At 38.4% G+C, this 18388-nt stretch overlaps 1 protein-coding gene, 1 long non-coding RNA gene and 1 other non-coding gene across 6 annotated transcripts; 2 read left to right on the top strand and 1 right to left on the bottom strand.

Annotated features, from left to right (window-relative positions):
• The first annotated feature begins 1541 nt into the window (after window positions 1-1541).
• LOC130734277 (transcription factor TGA4-like) lies at window positions 1542-5904 on the top strand. Of its 4 annotated transcripts, none has more exons than XM_057586628.1 (9): window positions 1542-1748; window positions 2363-2524; window positions 2625-2705; window positions 3063-3122; window positions 3195-3272; window positions 3415-3478; window positions 3654-3931; window positions 4473-4700; window positions 5515-5904. In XM_057586628.1, the coding sequence occupies exons 2-9, from the start codon at window positions 2366-2368 to the stop codon at window positions 5704-5706; spliced, it is 1140 nt and encodes a 379-aa protein (XP_057442611.1). In that variant the 5' UTR covers window positions 1542-1748; window positions 2363-2365; the 3' UTR covers window positions 5707-5904. The 4 variants fall into 4 exon arrangements, with proteins under 4 accessions (XP_057442611.1, XP_057442610.1, XP_057442608.1 ...); XM_057586627.1 differs by having other exon boundaries at window positions 1543-1762; XM_057586625.1 differs by lacking the exon at window positions 1542-1748 and adding an exon at window positions 1803-2068.
• A 2260-nt stretch (window positions 5905-8164) lies between these two features.
• Window positions 8165-13287, top strand: LOC130734279 (uncharacterized). The gene is made up of 3 exons (XR_009017864.1): window positions 8165-9608; window positions 9732-10034; window positions 10111-13287. It is a non-coding gene; the product is annotated as an uncharacterized LOC130734279 (long non-coding RNA).
• A 1221-nt stretch (window positions 13288-14508) lies between these two features.
• LOC130734837 (small nucleolar RNA R71) lies at window positions 14509-14615 on the bottom strand. Its single transcript, XR_009018176.1, has one exon. It is a non-coding gene; the product is annotated as a small nucleolar RNA R71 (small nucleolar RNA).
• Between the last annotated feature and the right edge of the window lie 3773 nt (window positions 14616-18388).

Consider the following 18388-nt stretch of genomic DNA (forward strand, 5'->3'; position numbering starts at 1 on the left):
GAACTTTCTCGCCCCTTTCTTTATCTGAAACTCGGTGAAAACGAAACTCAGAAAAAACGCAAATCTTTAGATCTGGATCTTCCTCCTCCTTCATCTCCTTCTTTGTGGGGCTTGTGGTGGGGATAGGAACAACGAATTTAATTCAACCCCAAGACAATTAATTCCATGAATCAACCCCAGAAACCCAACAACAATTGATTCTAGAAACCTAATAATAGTCAACTCCCCCATCATCTTCTTCCTCTCTGCCAAAATGAAGGGAAGTATACTTCAATCCAAAAACAGAAGAACAAAGAAAAGAGATTTATACAGGGGACGGAGGGGAAAAAACGAAAAAGGAAAAATCTACAAGTGCCAATAAATAGTCAAACCCACAGAAATATTTTCTGCTCTGGATTATAAAACAGATCTGGGTTTGACGTTTCACTCGACACAAGCCTTCGGTGAGGCTAATTGGGTTATGCGAGGAGAATGATGAGATGAAGAAGGAGATGAATGAGAAGAAGAAAGGGTATTTGTGTTGATTTCGATGGTATGGGTGATTTCCCTCTGTTTTATTGTCCGATTTTGAGATGGGTAAAAAAAATCTGGTTTTTTTATGATGATGATGTGTTGATAAAGATTAAGAATTATCATGATGAGATGAAGAAGGAGATGGATGAGATAAAGAAGAAGATGGATGAGAATGATAAGTTTTTTTTTTTTAATTTATTATCAGTTTCAGTTTTTTAAATAATTAATAATTTAATTATAAAAAAAATCCACGTGGCCTCATTAATCCCACGTGGCCATGCCACATGGGCCACCGGAGCTCCGACGTTGACCCAGAGCTCCAGAGGGATGAAAACCAAATATTGTGGCAAAGGTTAGGGACTAAAACCCACCTTTGCTCCGGCGAGGGATGAAAGCCAAGCATTTAGTAAAGGTTAGGGACCAAAAACTTATTTAAGCCAAATTATTATGTAACTTCATATTATACTCTTTATCTTTCTTATTAATTCTAACTTTTCAAGTTTTCTACCACCAATAAATGACGGGTACAATTGGTAAAGTTTAATTGATGTTCTCTTGAACTTTGCAAAGTGACAGATTATTATGAACAAAATTCAACTAGAAATAGTGTCAATTATTTTAGAACGGAGAGAGTATTTTAAATCTTAATCATCGAAAATGACTCTTTGGGAGCTAATATGGCTGTACAGGGCATTTAAAGATCTTTGAATAGGACCCGCATCATGGAAGCAGAAGTAATATCTTAACTAGTCATGTTAGTCATAAACCACTGTCAACTTAACAAGAAAAAGCAGTGAAATAGGTGCTTTATCCCCGTCATTCTGTGTTGTTAACTTGCTTTTGATTTTTTATTCACTGCTGAGTGTTTCTCTTTGAATGGAAACGTAACCACGTTACAAAGTTGACACCTCAGATCAAAGTTTTTTAAGCCTAGTGGGAAAAATTATAAGTTTTGTTGTGTCTAGAAATTGATGTTTTGTTTATTATAAAGTCCAATTTTCTTTTGTTTTCTTCAATCAGTGCGTTGCTTTCCTTAGCTTGTTTGCGTGCGGGAAAGTAATAGTATTAAGTAGTTACTAAATTTTTGTCTCTGTATCTGTCTCTCTTTCTCTATCTGTCAATCTATACTATTTATTTATCTATCTATCTATCTGTTTATATATATAGTTCTCAGATTTATTTTTGGGGTCAGTCCTGAACTAATATTAATATTGGCGGTTACTGATTCTGTCAAGGTAACTAGCTACAGGTTGGTGTTCTTTTGCTAGCTGTGTTTTTGTTCTTGGTTCAGTTCCAGTTTCTTCTTATCCAACTTGAAAAGTTTTTGTTTTTAGCAAAAGATATTAACTGAGTTTTAGAGACAAATCATACTAAATCAGGATTGGGAGACTGCTACTGATCAAGTTTTGCTAATCAGTGGCATCAAATATATGTCTATTCCATTATATTCCATTACTCTTAGTATCTAGAAAATTCTCATGTTGTTTGAATGATTCTGGGGACAAACAGAACATTAATCATGTGCAAGCTTTTCTCAATAGTTTTTGATGTTGAGGTTTTATTCAATTTCCAACAGTAAACCCAGCTTCCAGTTTTTCAATGAATTGTCTGTCATACAAAGTGCTAAGTGCAACTAGTTTTGATACACAATAGAAAAGCATGGTGAAACAAAAATCATGGTGAGTAGAAGCAAAAGTTAAGGGAAGTCGTTTCTGTCAACCATGATTTTGGCTCTCCGTGGTTTTCTACTGTGTACCCGAACATGTGTACTAAGTCTTATTTTCCCCCTAATATCTTGTCTACATTTCTCTAACTTGAGAAATGATTTTGCTCTCTGCATGATTTCTAGTATATGAGCTCGTCATCAGCTCAACTTGTCATCGCAAAAAGGATGGACATATATGAGCCATTCCATCAAGTGACCATGTGGGGGGACAGCTTTAAAATTGATGGTAGCCTGAATTCAATTGCTTCCCCAATGTTTATGATGAACACTAGCATGGAGAACAAGGTCAGAACACATGAATTTCTCTTTTGTTTGGAGGTTAGCTTCATTTTTTTTGGAAAACTAGTTTACAACTCAGTCTTTTGAATTGATTTAATTTGTTCAGTCTGTATGTACACCTCATGAATCAAGTTCAAGGGAACCTTCTGGAGATGATCAAGAGACAACTAACAAAGCTGTTACTAAGGTGATGAAATTTAGTCAGCAAGTTTATCTTTTGTGTATTTCCTTATCATCTTCATCATGGGAATTTCATTTTCACTATTTTAACTTGGTATAATGGAGTTTGAGGAGTCACCATTTCTCCCAAAGTTGAAATAAAGATAATTGTGTATTAGAGGCAGTTTGAATACTGACCAAAAGAACACATATTGGAGTTCATCAAGTACTTTTTCTTGTAAATAATCTCCAATAAGTGCTCTTTAGTCGTATCCAAAGTGATGTTGATAAGTAACCGAAATTTGTGATCTTTAAGATGTGATATCTACCTTGAATTCTTTGATTTGGGTCTTTGACATCATAGTTTCTCAATATCTATGTGTAGGGGCTCAGACGCCTAGCTCAAAATCGCGAGGCAGCTAGGAAATGTCGGCTACGAAAGAAGGTTGCAAAAATTGAATTTATAAGAAGTTAGCCAGTGTTTATAATCTCTTATTTGAGCTTTTGTGATTCATAGGCTTATGTTCAACAATTGGAAACAAGCCGGCTGAAGCTCATGCAGTTGGAGCTGGAGGTTAAGAAAGCAAGAAATCAGGTGATCCCAAATAAAAAACCTGTATGCTGATTTCCGCCTTTAATTTAACAAATCTATTAAGAAAATCACTACTTGCGCGATTTTCCTGAAAACATTCCTTCATCTGCCATGTTTAAGCATATACTAAATTTTCTTCTTGCAGGGTCTATACACAGGCAGTGGATTAGATGTCAGTTATATGGGATCATCTGGAACAATAAACTCAGGTTTGTGATTCATAATTTTAGTTTTAGATTAGGTCTAACTCTACCTCTAAAGCTAGCTTAGAGATGTATAAACAGTTATTTGACCATATTTCGAGTCAATGTGAAACTTCTTTAAGAGTTCTAACCTCCTTATAGCTTATGGCATTATTTAAAATGGTCCTTCTGTCCTGTGAAGCAGGGGTATCTGTGTTTGAAATTGAATATGGACGTTGGGTTGAAGAGCAGGATAGACAGAATGTGGAACTAAGAAATGCATTGCAAACTCATGCACCTGATAACATGCAGCTTCAGATACTTGTTGAGGGTAGCTTGAGCCACTACTCAAAACTTTTCAAGATGAAAGCAGATGCTGCAAAAGCTGATGTCTTTTATTTATTCTCTGGTTCTTGGAAAGCCTCAGTTGAAAGACTTTTTCTTTGGATTGGAGGATCTCGCCCGTCACAGCTTCTAAATGTACATCACACATACTGTTATCTCATTCTATCAATAATGGGAGATTTAAATAAGTTCTTAGTCCCCTACTTTATAGTCATATTTGGTTGTAGTATACTAGGCTGCGATGAAGCAAAAAAAAAAAAACTCTGCATAACTAGAGATTTTTTTGTACATTGGAAAAATAAATTGCACCCGCCAGGGATTGATCCCCGGACCTCCCCCACCCAACCTACATGTCCCATAACTCTTATCACTTGAGCTATCATTCGGGGACCTCTGCATAACTAGAGTTATTCAGTACTTAGAACATGATGCAATCTAGTTGCTATAATTGTGAAGAGAATATCTTTTACTATCTGATGTTAAAGACTCTGGTACCATAAAAACCTCTTTCTCTTCCAGATGTGTGACTTCACTTGCTTGTAATGGTTACTGTCTAAACAAGTTCTATATGTCAATTTTCATAGTACATTTTGCATACTTTTATATAAAATCATACTGAGGAAACCTCAATATCTGAGTTAACATTCTATATTGTAAAACTACTTGACCTTTACAGATCATTGTACCACAGCTTGAGAACTTGAGTGATGAACAAATTACCAGCATTAACAACCTCCGTCTATCATCTCAGCAAGTGGAAGACGCATTTTCACTTGGGTTGGAGAAGCTCCAGCAGAGCCTGGTCGACAACATACTAATTGATCCTCTGGTTGAAGGAAACTTTGGGCTTCAAATGGCTGCTGCCATGGACAATGCTAAAGCTCTAGCAAGCTTTGTAAACCAGGTAAGTGTAGCCTACATTCTGGAGTTTGTTTTCGTCATAATATGAAAAACATGTAACATTCTATGTAGCCTACATTCCAAGAAGTGTTTTGCAAGTATAAATGGAACTGGATAACTATAATCACTTTTAATTCTTCTCTAGTTAGTAGTATCCTCACTAGAGATACCAATTAATTCATAGAAGAAGGTACTAGTGTGTATGATGAAACAATTGCTCACCATATGAATCAGTATCTGTTAAGAGTTTATTTGCAGTTAACTCCCTGAGGTTTATCATTATTACTAACTTTCCCCGAAGTTTGTTATTATTGCACTGACTTCCTCTAAAGTTTCTCATTAAAACACAACATTTTATTATCATTTTAAATAATGTATGAAAGAGGAAGTCAGTGCATTGCGCAAAATAAATGGGAGGTCAATGAAATAATAATAAATCTCGGGAAAGGTTAGTTAATTCGTCCTTTCTACCATTATAAGCATTATTTATGCTAATATTGGAGGTTGTGAGTTGTTACATTTTGAAAGGTGTTTACGTTTGTTGTTTCTCTATATTCAGCAGCATATACCAATGGGCTTGAAAGTGTATTTCATCACTTTCATGTATGTTTGATTTTTCTTAAATAAGATATCAGATTCAAGTCTTGAGAATTGAACAAACATCTGTCATAAGAGTTAATCCCTATGTAGATGTTCCAGACTCAAACATGGTTCTGCTAGATTTATATAGATGGGCTTGTGATGCTATTGCTAGCACTGTGTGCAACATTGTGATGTTAAAACCAATAACCCAAATCAATGTCTTCTCTTCTCCACAGGCAGATCACCTTAGGCACCAAACTCTGCTTTACATGTCTCGCATTCTGACAATTGGCCAAACTGCTCAAGGCTTGCATGCAATGGGGGGATATTTTCACCGTCTTCGCACTCTTAGTTCTTCATGGGCTGCTCGTTCATGTGATCCTGCATTCACTACTCAAAGCTCAAATTCAGTCTTCTTTGAACCTTAATTGCTGCGTGATCTGCACAATAGGTGCTTAAGTTTTTATCCTTTTTAGTCCAATATGTTTATATATATGCAATTGCAAGATAATGCTGGCAAGTACCATGAAGTAAAATTTATACATAATTTGTTGCTCTTGAGAACAACTTGTACATAAAAGTTTTTCATCTTCCACATGAAATTATGAACAAGGAATTATTTTCCCTATTATATGTCGGGAAAATCTAATATGCACAAAAATAGCTTTGTGCAACCTTACACAATCAAATAAATTGTCCATTCTACCCTTAATCAAAAAATTAATCTCATCTTCATCCTTCTCATCATCTACATCATCTTTAACCCAAAACAACCTAGATTCATCCCACCCAAATCAAGTTTAAGAAACATAAAACCCCAACCTCAAGCATCTTTTTCTACCAAACTCTTCATTCAATTCATTTATTGGATTTTGTCATGGCAACGTTGCCTCAGAATTTAAAAGAAAATAAATATAATAACTAAAAAACCAAGGTGACCCCTATAATATGCACCACTTTTTGAGTAGTGTAATTTTATATTACTTTTTTTAACCTGCTATAACAGGTCAACACATATTTTTTTAAACAAATTTAATATATAACAAATTTTTAATGATAATTTAAAAAAAATAATAATGTGTTGACCTGCTATAACCGGTCAAAGTAAGTGGGGTAAAATTGCACTACTCTAAAAGTGGTGCATATTAGGAGAACCCAAAAACCAAATATTCTAATTTTCATTATCACCTTAATCATCAAACAACCAAATCCAGAAAATCATCAACTCCTTCATCCTTTTAACGATCAAAACCCAGAAAACAATTCTCATCCTCCAGCCACCAAAACCCAGCAGCCATCATCTTCATTTTAAGATTTTCCAAAAATTTGTTATTCCGAAATTTTTCCTCTTCATTCTGAAAATTTTCCAAAAAAAAGAAGCATGAAACTGTTTGACCTCTTACATCCATAGAAGCTTCTCGATCTGGACTTTCGTTGAGGGCTTTTACTTCTTCGATTTGAGTTTCAGGGCTTGTGCTTCAAATCAACCCAGATCTGGACGAAACAAAAAGAGAGCAGGACGAAGCACCAGATCTGAATGGTGGTTCGAAAGGGGATGAGAGTTGCGCGGTGGTGAGTTGAACGGATTCAGTGCGGTGACCCAAGCATCGTTTTCATTTTAGAGAGAGAATTAGAAAGTTTCTTTCTTCTCTGAGAGAAAGTACCATGATAATGCGATCGAATCTGGCGGAGCAGCTGCGAGAGTATCAAATTCGACCCAAGCATAACTGGGCCTCTGTCTCGTACTTCTCCACTTCTTCAAACATTGATGCTTCCCTTTTCTTTTATATATAATCATGAAATCATGAATTTCTACCCTGTAATCGTTCAAAGCTTCCCTCTTTGGAGGTGGAGGAAGATGGTGGTGGTGGGGATGGGTGAGGTTGAAGATGAGTTGGGTTTCAGTGGGGGCTCTGTGGGTGGGGATGAGTGAGGTTGAAGGTGAAATCTTGATTTGGGTGGGATGAATTTGGGTTGTTTTGGGTTGAAGATGATGAAGATGATAGGAAGGATGAAGATGGAATTAATTTTTGAAGTTAAGGTACAAGGGACAATTTGTTTGGTTGTGCAAGGTTGCACAAAGAAATCTTTTCTCATATTAGATGCGCCTTTTCCCTTATATGCCATGCACATTTTAGTTTATTTTTAGGTTAAGTATGTTTTTGGCCCTTGTAGGGTCGTTTCATTTTAATCCTTCACAAGAACAAAGTTGCATTTAGATTCTTATTTTGATTAGGAATTTTTTTGAATTTAGTTTTCTCGTGAATCTAAGCTGATTATGCGAAATGATTACGTGTCCGGTGAGTACAGGAATTGGGTTTGCCGCCCCATCTATGGGGCTCGGCACCCTACCCTTTTTTTTTTTTAAACCCAGAACTACCCTACGGAATTTTATATTTCGTATTCAATATATACAATATTGAATATTATATTCCGTATTGTATCTGATATGCTAACCACATTTTCCACCATTACTCATCCCTCCACCAACCGCTCCACCATTACTCCTCCATGAACAACCCCCCACCAGCCCCCATAACTCGACCACACAACCATTAACCTCCAGACTACCCTCTTCTCCCTCACATTTCTTCTTCCCACCACCACCACCACCACCACACCACCACCATCTCCCGGTAAGTGTTGTTAGTTTTTAGTAGTGTATTTATTAGATAGTTAGTTTAAGTAGTTAGTTGTTAGTTTAAGTCGTTAAGTTGTTAGTTTAAGCTTCTGCATCGCGAACAAATATGGAAAATAAACTTTCGTACTGAATATGAACCTTTATATTTCGTATTAGAAACGAAACTTAAACTTCGGTATTCAATATGAATATTAAAATATCGTATTTAATATGAAACTTAAACTTCCGTATTCACTTCCAGGGATGACAGATTCATTTTTCTTTGGTGAATCACAATTGATTAAAGCTGAATTGGACAATGCTCATGCTGAAGAGACCATTAAAGAGGAGCAACCACCACCATTTGTACCACCATTTGTACCCCCATGTATAAGTATAGGTGTCTCGCACTTATTTGAAACATATCAGGTATTCATTGAACAGATTTTTGCATGTTTTTAAAAGTATTATATATCATGCCTTATGTCTTGTTTATGTTTTGTTTATGCCTTATGCCTTGTTTATCATTAAACAACTTTTCCCTACACGTGTTGATCTTCTCAATTGGGTTCACAAAATTGCGAATATAAATGGATATGTTGTGGTGATCACAAAGTCAGATAGTGGTGCGATGGGAAGAAAAGAATATGTTATGTTGGGGTGGGAGAAGCATGGTATGTATGTTCCCTACAGAGACCCTGATCTTGTTGAAGGAACGAGAACACAAAAGATAGGTTGTCCTTTTAGACTAATAGTACGACCTAGGAAAAATGGTAGAGATTGGTGGCTGAAGGTGATGGATAGTATACACAACCATGACCCAGCTAGGTCACTACTTGGCAACAATTATGTTGGTCGACTAACTAGAGACGAGAAGGGGGAAGTGATAAAAATGGCTTAGGGTTGGGTTGCACCGAGAAATATGTTGTTGTCTTTGAAGCAAAACAATCCTTCAAACTTGTCTACCATATCTCAAATTTATGGTGTTTGCAAGAGGTTTAGAGAATCCATTCGCGGGTTATTGACAGAAATGCAACACTTGTTGAAGAAGTTGGACGGTGACAAGTATGTTCACTTTGAAAGATATGAACCCGGATCGGAAGTCATTAGAGATGTATTTTGGGCTCATCTGAATCCTATCAAACTGTTCAACACATTCCCTTATGTAGTGATCATGGATTGCACTTACAAGACAAACAAATATAAAATCCCCTTGCTCGAGATTGTTGGCCTGACTTCCACAGATAAGACATACTACATAGCATTCTGCTACATTGTTAATGAGGGCACAAATGACTACATTTGGGCATTGGAGTGTATGAAGTTCCTTATTGTCGACCAAGCCAGATTGCCTAAAGTGATTGTGACTGACCGAGATCTGGCCTTATTGAGTGCTGCTAAACAAAGTCTTCCAACCGCTACCCATTTATTATGCTTGTGGCACATTAACAAGTGTGTTTTGGCAAAGTGCAAATCGTATGTTGGCACAAATAATTTTGCTGATTTGGTTATGGAGAAGTGAGCCGACTTGGTAGATGCTGCAACAGTTGAAGAATTTGAAGGTCAATGAATGGAATTGTTTAATATGTGCAAGGAGAAATACAACAACTTTACCACTTATTGTTCTACTACATGGTTGGTCTACAAGGAGAAATTTGCCAAGGCATGGACAAATCATGTGAAGCATTTTGGAACAACAACAAGTAACAGGTACAAAAAATACATGAGTTTAATTTATTACTTGTTATATGTTTTTCATTTGATAGATTATTACAGTATTAATTCTTATTTGTTTTAAAGTAGAAAGTAATAAGGTGCGTTGTTTGTTTGCAGGGCTGAAGGTGCACATGCCAGCTTGAAGAAGATGTTGCGGGACAGCAAGGTGACATTGCCACTTCATGAGATGCGTAACATAGTTTGACCATGAATCGACACACTGAAATAGTAGCATCGTTTGAGCGTAGTATTCACAGAATTGATCACATTTTTAAGTCCCAATTTTACATAAATATTAGAGGATTTGTGTCAAACAAATGCCTACAACTCATTGATGCTGAACAGACAAGAATAAAGTCCTACGGCGGATGCGATTTCTTATTGAGAGAGACTCAAGGACTACCTTGCGGTTGTCAACTTGTAGGTTACCGGTCAACCACTTTATTGTCAATTAATTCTATTTGTTATTGAATGTGACACGTTTGTGAACTTGCAGGTTATGAAAGAATTCCATATGAGGCTGTTGGTAAATCCGCAAGTGTGCGAATCCACCCGGTTTTAAATATCGAACCACAAGGATTGTGAGTGACTAAATTCAGTTTAGGCCTTGAGTATGAAGGTTTGTTTTATTGAAAAAGAGATACGCCGAAGTAGTAATAAGGAAAAAGGAAAATAAAAATACAATTCAGAAAATAACATGCTTTGGGTTCTTGTTCAACTAGTCAATTCAAGAACATCATTCTATGCACATGTTCTCATGAATCTCTCCTTGGTGCTATAGCCTAAGCAACTTACCTATCGATGTCTCGCATAGATAATTCTTTCAAACCAAAAGATAAGCCCAATTCCTTGTGTACTTAAACATTTGTTTGAAGTATGAAGATTACAAAGTTCAGGCCAACAAACCCCAACTCTTCCTCTATTCCTAGTAGCCAAGATAGAAGGGGTAATCCCAAATCGGTTCCCTAATCTATAACAAACTTTTGTTCTGATTATAGAAAAGCATAAAGCAAGCATGCATACAAGCTTATTAGATTGAAATTCAGAAAATGAGATTCAAGGAAAGAAGAAGATCATGTAGGAAAGAACTTAAGATTATAACTTAAAGATGAAAAGTCTTACAAGAAAACCAAAGCAATAGAAGAGATTAGTCAAGCATGGCAAGAGTCATGCTTGGCTAAGAACCTGAATTACAAGCTTTGAAACCCTCTCTCACTCTCCTAGATGATCCTCTACCTCTGAATTTTATAAAGTATGAAAAGGTACAAGAGAAAATGACTAGAATCCTATTTATAGGCAAAATTTGCGATTTTCTGATTTGCTGGGCGCTCAAAAACCCATTAAACTTCATTTTAACTCCAATTTATTGCCTCCTTCAAGTCTCCAAGCCTCTAGACCTTCCCTCTTCAGCTGTTACAATATGAAAACTTGATGACAAAGCTAGAGGAAAATATCAAGAAACTTAAAGGTCAGTTTTGCACAAAGGGTCCAAAACAAGTGGAAATTGCTTAAGACTCCTAAACTCTAATAAAATGCAACTAAAGTCCCTATAAAACTACAAAATTACCAAAACAAAGTAAAAACACAAAGAAAGGTAAAAATGCATGAGAATGCATGAAACACTACATGAGACACAAGAAAAAGACTCAAAACCTACAAAGAAATGACCCTAAAAACAAGACTAAATCCGGGTCATCATAGGCAATTCATCCATTCTGGAAGAGCCTAAGTTGAGAGCATGTACCTGTTGCAGATACTGGCATCTCAAATATTTGCGGCATAAACCATGGAGAAATGCAACCAGAAATTGAGGCATTGACACTTTATTTCAATTCTTTGGATACTGGAGGCCAAAGTATGGTAAGGAGGCAGCTTCAGGCGATCTATTGTCCTGAAAGCAGTTCACTGTGTACTCCTGAGGTTCGGATAAAGTCCAAGCGCAGTCTTAAGGCGAATGAGAGCAAACCACCCAGGGGTTAAACAATAGGATCCTTGACTCGTGATCCTTCAGGGTTTGAACATGTGGGCAGGGAGATCAAAGCGGCAAAAAAGGCTTCACAACCATAAAAGAGGAAGAAGTGTGTGAAGAAGTATGATACACGTTATTTGATGGGTCATTTTTCATCATTTTTCCACCCATATATACACACAGTTACAAATGTTGATGATGATGGTAATTGTGGCTATAGAGCCATTGCTGCATTAGTGGGGCATCCCTCCGATGAAGACGCTTGGCCTTGGGTTTGGGCACTTTTATAGGAGAACTTGAACAACAGAGTGTCTTGTATGAGAACATGTGGTCCAGCCAGGTTGTTTATGCCTTACATGACCGAATCACTCTTCCTCCTAGTGATCCGGCCACACCTGATAGAAAGCATGTAAATATAAAGAGTCATAATATAAAGAGTCACATGTCCTACGACATAAAAATATACAAAAATAAACAACCAAATCACTCTCCCCAACCCTTACCGCCTCCCCTACGACCTCCTCTAGGTCCAACTCTGCCACCACGAGCGTCGTCTGCACGAGCTCTACCTCCACGAGCGCCCTCTCCACGGGCTCTGCCTCCATGGGCTTTGCCTCAACGACCTCTGTATCCCCCAGCTTCGGCTCCTCGAACAGCAGCAAAGGCAACTCCCTAGGTACCAATGAAGGCACTCGATCTAAAAAGTTTAAGCTCCCTCTCAGTGAGGGATCGGGCCTGTGTGCCTACTGCGAGCGCATCTGGCACCTCTAGTGACTGCTCCAACATCTCCACACCCCGACGCATAGCAGACTGCAAAAAATAAATACATGCTTAGGTACAAAGAAAATCTCATGAACAAAAATCACAATTGAATGGAAAATAGAATTCAAACTTACCACAACACTGAGCTCCTCCCTCCTATCATCAGGGATGATGAACCGATGGGACACAAGGCTATACCACCTCAGGTAATGATGACCCTAGTTTAGTAGTGTTTTTAGGGTCATTTCTTTGTTTGTTTTAAGTCTTTTTATCGAGTCTCATGTAGTGTCTCATGCATTCTCATGCATTTTTATCTTTCTTTGATTCTTTACTTTGTTTTGGTAATTTTGTAGTTTTATAGGGACTTTTCTCGCATTTTAAATAAGTTTAGGACTAGCATGGTTTTATTGTGTTAATTGAAGGATCTCTTGTGCTAATAAGCTCTTTGAGCTTCTGGAATTTTCCTTGGCTTGTTGGTTAAGTTTGCAGATCTGAAACTGAAGGTGAAAGAAGGCCAAGAAGCATGGAATTGAAGGAGGACTTAAAGAGGCTTGAAAGAGGAGTTACAAGAAACTAAACAGTCTTTTCCAGCGAGCTTAAGCGCCTAGGCGCTGGGAATTGGCGCCTAGGCGCTAATTGACCTCCAGAGAGCATGTTTTTGGCTGGAATTGGCGCTCAGGCGCTCTGAATTGGCGCCTGAGCGCCCAGACTCGCCTGTTTTGCCTATAAATTGGTTTTTAGACATTTCTCTTGGAACCTTTTGTCATTTTATCATATTTTCATAAGTTAGAAGAGAGGGTTTGAGTTATGGAGCTTGAGGAGCTTTCTCTAAGCCCTATGTTTCAGGTTTCATCTTTATCATCTTGGATGGATTTCATAGCCATGTTTGGCTAAACCCCTTTTGTTTTGGGTTCTTTGTAAGACTTAAGATGTTTTAACCTTAATTCCTATTTCTATTCATGAATCTTCTGAGTAAACCCTTGAATCTCATTTCCATGCTTTATGTTTCAAGTTAGAACATGTGCTAGCTTTATGCTTTTCTATAATAGAACGGAAGTTTGTTATAGATTAGGGACTTGTTGTTGGATTACCTCTTCTATACTTGCTACTAGGAATAGAGGAAGGGTTAGGGTTTGTTGGCATGAATTATATGCTTAATGCCTTTAGCAAATGTTTAGGTTATCAAGGAATTGTGCCTATCTTTTGGCTTGAGAGGATTGTCTATGTGAGGCATCGATAGATGATTGATTAGGCTATAACATCAAGGAGAGACTCAGAGTTTTGTGGATAGAATAGGTTGATTAGAACTGAATTAGTCAAGCAAGAACCCAAGGCATGCTCACCTTTGTTCTCACACACTTATATTTCAATTGCTTGTTAATTAGTCACCTAAACAATCAACCTTAAAACTGAATTTTACTCGCTTTCTTACCGTGAACTCGAGGCTTAAACTGAATTCACATTCCAATTCCCCGTGGTTCGATAAATTAAAACCGGGTAGATTCTGTACACTTGCAGATTGACCAACAAGTTTTTGGCGCCAATGCCGGGGAATTGTTTGTGGTTTTTGGTTTAAGTTTTTAGTTTGTGGTTTTATTTTTTATTTTTGCTTTTATCTTTGTCTAGAATTGGTGCTACTAATCTTTCTTTGTTTGAGTATCACACTTTCAGGTTACTCTCACGAGATACACCGTCATGGGTGGCCATATGACGGAGGAGGAGATGCAAGCCCATATTGAGGCCAGAATCCAGGAGGGGATCACCCTCCGATTATGTGAACAAGAAGTTGAGAATGCCAACCGGTCTCTTCGGGAACTCACTTCGGCTACCATGAGTTATGACTATCCCGGGAGCATTGTCTTTCCCGAGGGAGTGGTAAACTTTAAGTTGAGACCGGCATTCATCAACTTGGTGAGCCAAAACCAATATGGTGGAGGTACTTTGGAAGATCAACATGCTCACATGGAGAGGTTCATCCGGAATTGCAACACTTACAGGGTGAACAATGTTCCAGCGGATGCAATTCGGTTGAGCTTGTTTCCATTTTCTTTGAAGGGCACCGCTGAGGAATGGCTGAATTCTCAACCTCAAGGGAGCTTCACTACTTGGGAAGACTTAATGGAAAAGTTCACAACAAGGTTCTTCCCAAGAGCCCTTTTGAGGAAATTGAAAAAAGACATCATGAATTTTGTGCAACCCACTGAAGAAAATCTCTATGAAGCTTGGGAGCATTTCAAGAAGCTCTTGAGGAAATGTCCTCAACTCAAGCTGAATTGGTTGCAACATTTTATGATGGTCTACAATACTCTTGGAGGTTTGGCCTAGATGCGGCTTCAAATGGCGAGTTCGATGCTCTTCCCCCACAAGCGGGGTATGACTTAATAGAAAAGATGGCAGCAAGAGCCATGAACTCTGAAAATGATCACCAAACCCGAAGGAGTAAGCTTGAAGTGGAAGCTTACGACAAGCTCTTGGCCTCCAACAAGCAACTCTCCGAACGAATTGCGGAGATTCAAAATCACATAAAGGCGACCAATTTGGTCGGTGCTACAGCAGCCAAAGTGGAGTGTGTGGCTATTGGAGGGCCCAATGTTAGTGAATTTTGCACCATTACTAATCAGGGTTTCCGAGGTCAAAGCTCTGGACTTTCTCAACTAGTCCAAGAGCAAGTTGGTGAAAATGATGGTGGCAAGAAGAGCTTAGAGGAGCTATTGGAGAGTTGCATCAACCGCATGAACAACAACCATAAGAACCAAGAGGCGGCTATCAAGAACTTGGAGAACCAACTTGGCCAGCTAGCCAAGCAAATTGCCGAAAGGCTTCAAGTTAAATTTCCTTCCGATATTATCCCCAATCCCGAATAAGAAAATTCTGTTGTTGTTACTGTAAGATCAAGTTTTGATCTAGTAGTACAACTCTATGTTTTGATGATTACAAGTTAACCTTTTGATATGAACAATTGTGGTACTCTAACGTGTTTTTCTGAGTGTGCTATTTACAGGCTCTGACCCTGACTCAATTTCACACAAATCAGAAGCACTGTGTATAAAGGGTAACCCAAGCAACGCTTTCGCATTCACCATGTTCAGTATGAACAGTGGAAAAGCTTCAGAAGATCTGAAGCTATACAAACTCTGATGAGGACTCAGTCGCTAGAAGCTCTGAAGATCCAGAAGCTCTGACAACCAAGAAACACTGAAGGTTCAGATGTTCTGATGGTGTAGAAGACTCTGAAGATCCAGAAGCTGAATAGTGGATACTCTGAAGTCCAGAAGCAAGAAACTCTGAAGGCCATGTTCTTCCCTCTGAGTTCAGAATCAGAAGATACAATGGTCAGAGGATCTGTGCTTTCCCTCTGACTCTGATCAACCGGCTTCACAAGTTCCAATACGAAGCATTCCTCTGATCAGAAGTCTCCTAGGTTAAAAGGTCAAGTCGCTATCCAAGTACAAAAGCAAGTGTACCTTCCTGACGACCTACCTAACGTTCTCAGCCACAGCAGAAGCTGGATTTTCCAGAACTGCCCTCCAACGGTAGCATTTCCCATGCAACGCTCAACCCTAATCCTTGGAGTATATATAGAGGCTGAAGATTGAAAGAAGCGGCTAGAATAGAAGAAACTAACAAGAAGCAATACACACGCGCAAGACATATTCTAAGCTTTCTTTCATCTTGTAATTTATTTAGTTTACACTCAGCTTATTCAGAAGCAAACCCTTGTAAACACCAACCTCAAACAGTTGTTTGATTTTTCCTTTAGGAGATCAAGGTTGATCGGATCCTAGAGAAGACTAAGAGAGTGAATCTTAGTGTGAGCTAAGTCAGTGTAATTGTTAGTCACTTGTAGGTTTCAAGTGCAGTTGTAACTCTTACCTGATTAGTGGATTGCCTTCATTCTAAGAAGGAAGAAATCACCTTAACGGGTGGACTGGAGTAGCTTGAGTGATTTATCAAGTGAACCAGGATAAAATCCTTGTGTGCTTTTCTATCTCTATCTTTTGCACTTAGTTCTCGAAAAGATTTGCTAAAATCTTTAAGGTGGTAGTTTTGTACTGAAAACGTTATTCAAACCCCCCTTTCTACCGTTTTTCATACCTTCAATTGGTATCAGAGCGCAAGTTCTGATTACCACACCTAACAGTGTTCAGTGATCCGGGCCGGTGTGAAAAACAATGGCTGCCACCACCAGTGAAACTCAAAGAGATGGTTACAACGCAAAGCCTCCTATGTTCGACGGTCAAAGGTTCGAATATTGGAAAGATAGACTGGAAAGTTTCTTTCTGGGTTTCGATGCAGATCTCTGGGATATTATTGTGGATGGCTATGAGCGTCCAGTTGATGCAGATGGCAAAAAGATCCCAAGGTCAGAGATGTCTGCAGATCAAAAGAAGCTGTACTCACAACATCATAAAGCAAGAGCAATTCTTCTAAGTGCTATCTCCTATGAGGAGTACCAGAAGATTACAGATCGTGAGTTTGCTAAAGGCATTTTTGATTCTCTGAAGATGTCTCATGAAGGAAACAAGAAAGTCAAAGAATCAAAGGCATTGTCTTTGATCCAAAAGTATGAATCCTTCATCATGGAGCCAAATGAGTCCATTGAAGAAATGTTCTCCAGATTTCAACTGCTTGTAGCTGGCATACGTCCTCTCAACAAGAGCTACACAACAAAAGATCACGTCATAAGGGTCATCAGGTGTCTTCCTGAAAGTTGGATGCCTTTGGTGACTTCAATAGAGCTCACGAGAGATGTTGAGAATATGAGTTTAGAAGAACTCATCAGCATTTTGAAATGCCATGAGCTGAAGCGCTCAGAGATGCAAGATCTGAGGAAAAAGTCCATAGCCTTGAAATCCAAATCTGAAAAGGCTAAGGTTGAGAAGTCAAAGGCTCTTCAAGCTGAAGAAGAAGAATCTGAAGAAGCATCAGAAGATTCTGATGAAGATGAGCTGACTCTGATCTCCAAGAGACTCAACCGCATCTGGAAGCACAGGCAGAGCAAGTTCAAAGGCTCTGGAAAGGCAAGAGGAAAGTCTGAATCCTCAGGTCAGAAGAAGTTATCAATCAAGGAAGTCACTTGCTTTGAGTGCAAAGAATCAGGGCACTACAAAAGTGACTGTCCAAAATTGAAGAAGGACAAGAAGCCAAAGAAGCACTTCAAGACCAAGAAGAGTCTGATGGTGACATTCGATGAATCAGAGTCAGAGGATGTTGACTCTGATGGTGAAGTCCAAGGACTCATGGCTATTGTCAAAGACAAAGGAACAGAGTCAAAGGAAGCTGTTGACTCTGACTCAGAATCAGAAGGAGATCCAGACTCTGACGATGAAAATGAGGTATTTGCTTCCTTCTCTACCTCTGAACTGAAACATGCTTTGTCTGATATCATGGATAAGTATAACTCCTTGTTGTCTAAGCATAAGAAGCTGAAAAAGAACTTATCTGCTGTTTCTAAAACTCCTTCTGAACATGAGAAAATCATATCTGATTTGAAAAATGATAACCATGCCTTAGTTAATTCTAACTCTGTGCTTAAGAATCAAATTGCAAAGTTAGAAGAAGTTATTGCCTGCGATGCCTCTGATAGTAAGCATGAATCTAAGTATGAAAAATCTTTTCAAAGATTCCTGGCTAAAAGCGTAGATAGAAGCTTAATGGCTTCAATGATCTATGGTGTAAGCAGAAATGGAATGCATGGCATTGGCTATTCTAAACCAATTAGAAATGAGCCTTCTGTGTCTAAAGCTAAATCCTTGTATGAATGCTTTGTTCCCTCTGGTACCATATTGCCTGATCCTGTACCTGCTGAAGTTGCTAAAAACCCTCTTAAAAAGGGATCTTTCTCTATGACTAAATATCATGCAAATATTCCTTTAAAATATCATGTTGAGACACCCAAGGTGATCAGAACCTTTGGGGTAACTAACAAAAGAGGACCCAGAAAGTGGGTACCTAAGGACAAGATTATCTATGTTGCAGATATCCTTGATAGCTCCACTGAAACACCAATCATGGTATCTGGACAGTGGATGCTCGCGTCACA

The sequence above is a fragment of the Lotus japonicus genome, chromosome 1 (genome assembly GCF_012489685.1).
Source record: "Lotus japonicus ecotype B-129 chromosome 1, LjGifu_v1.2".
NCBI classification, from domain to species: Eukaryota; Viridiplantae; Streptophyta; class Magnoliopsida; order Fabales; family Fabaceae; genus Lotus; species Lotus japonicus.

What these genes read in the sequence shown, in the direction of transcription:
- LOC130734277 (XM_057586625.1), top strand. Translation starts at nt 2,003, where the DNA reads ATGATTCTGGGGACAAACAGAACATTAATCATGTGCAAGCTTTTCTCA. An exon ending in GCCCGTCACAGCTTCTAAAT is followed by an intron (nt 3,932 to 4,472) that starts GTACATCACACA and finishes TGACCTTTACAG; the next exon opens with ATCATTGTACCACAGCTTGA. An exon ending in TAGCAAGCTTTGTAAACCAG is followed by an intron (nt 4,701 to 5,514) that starts GTAAGTGTAGCC and finishes TCTTCTCCACAG; the next exon opens with GCAGATCACCTTAGGCACCA.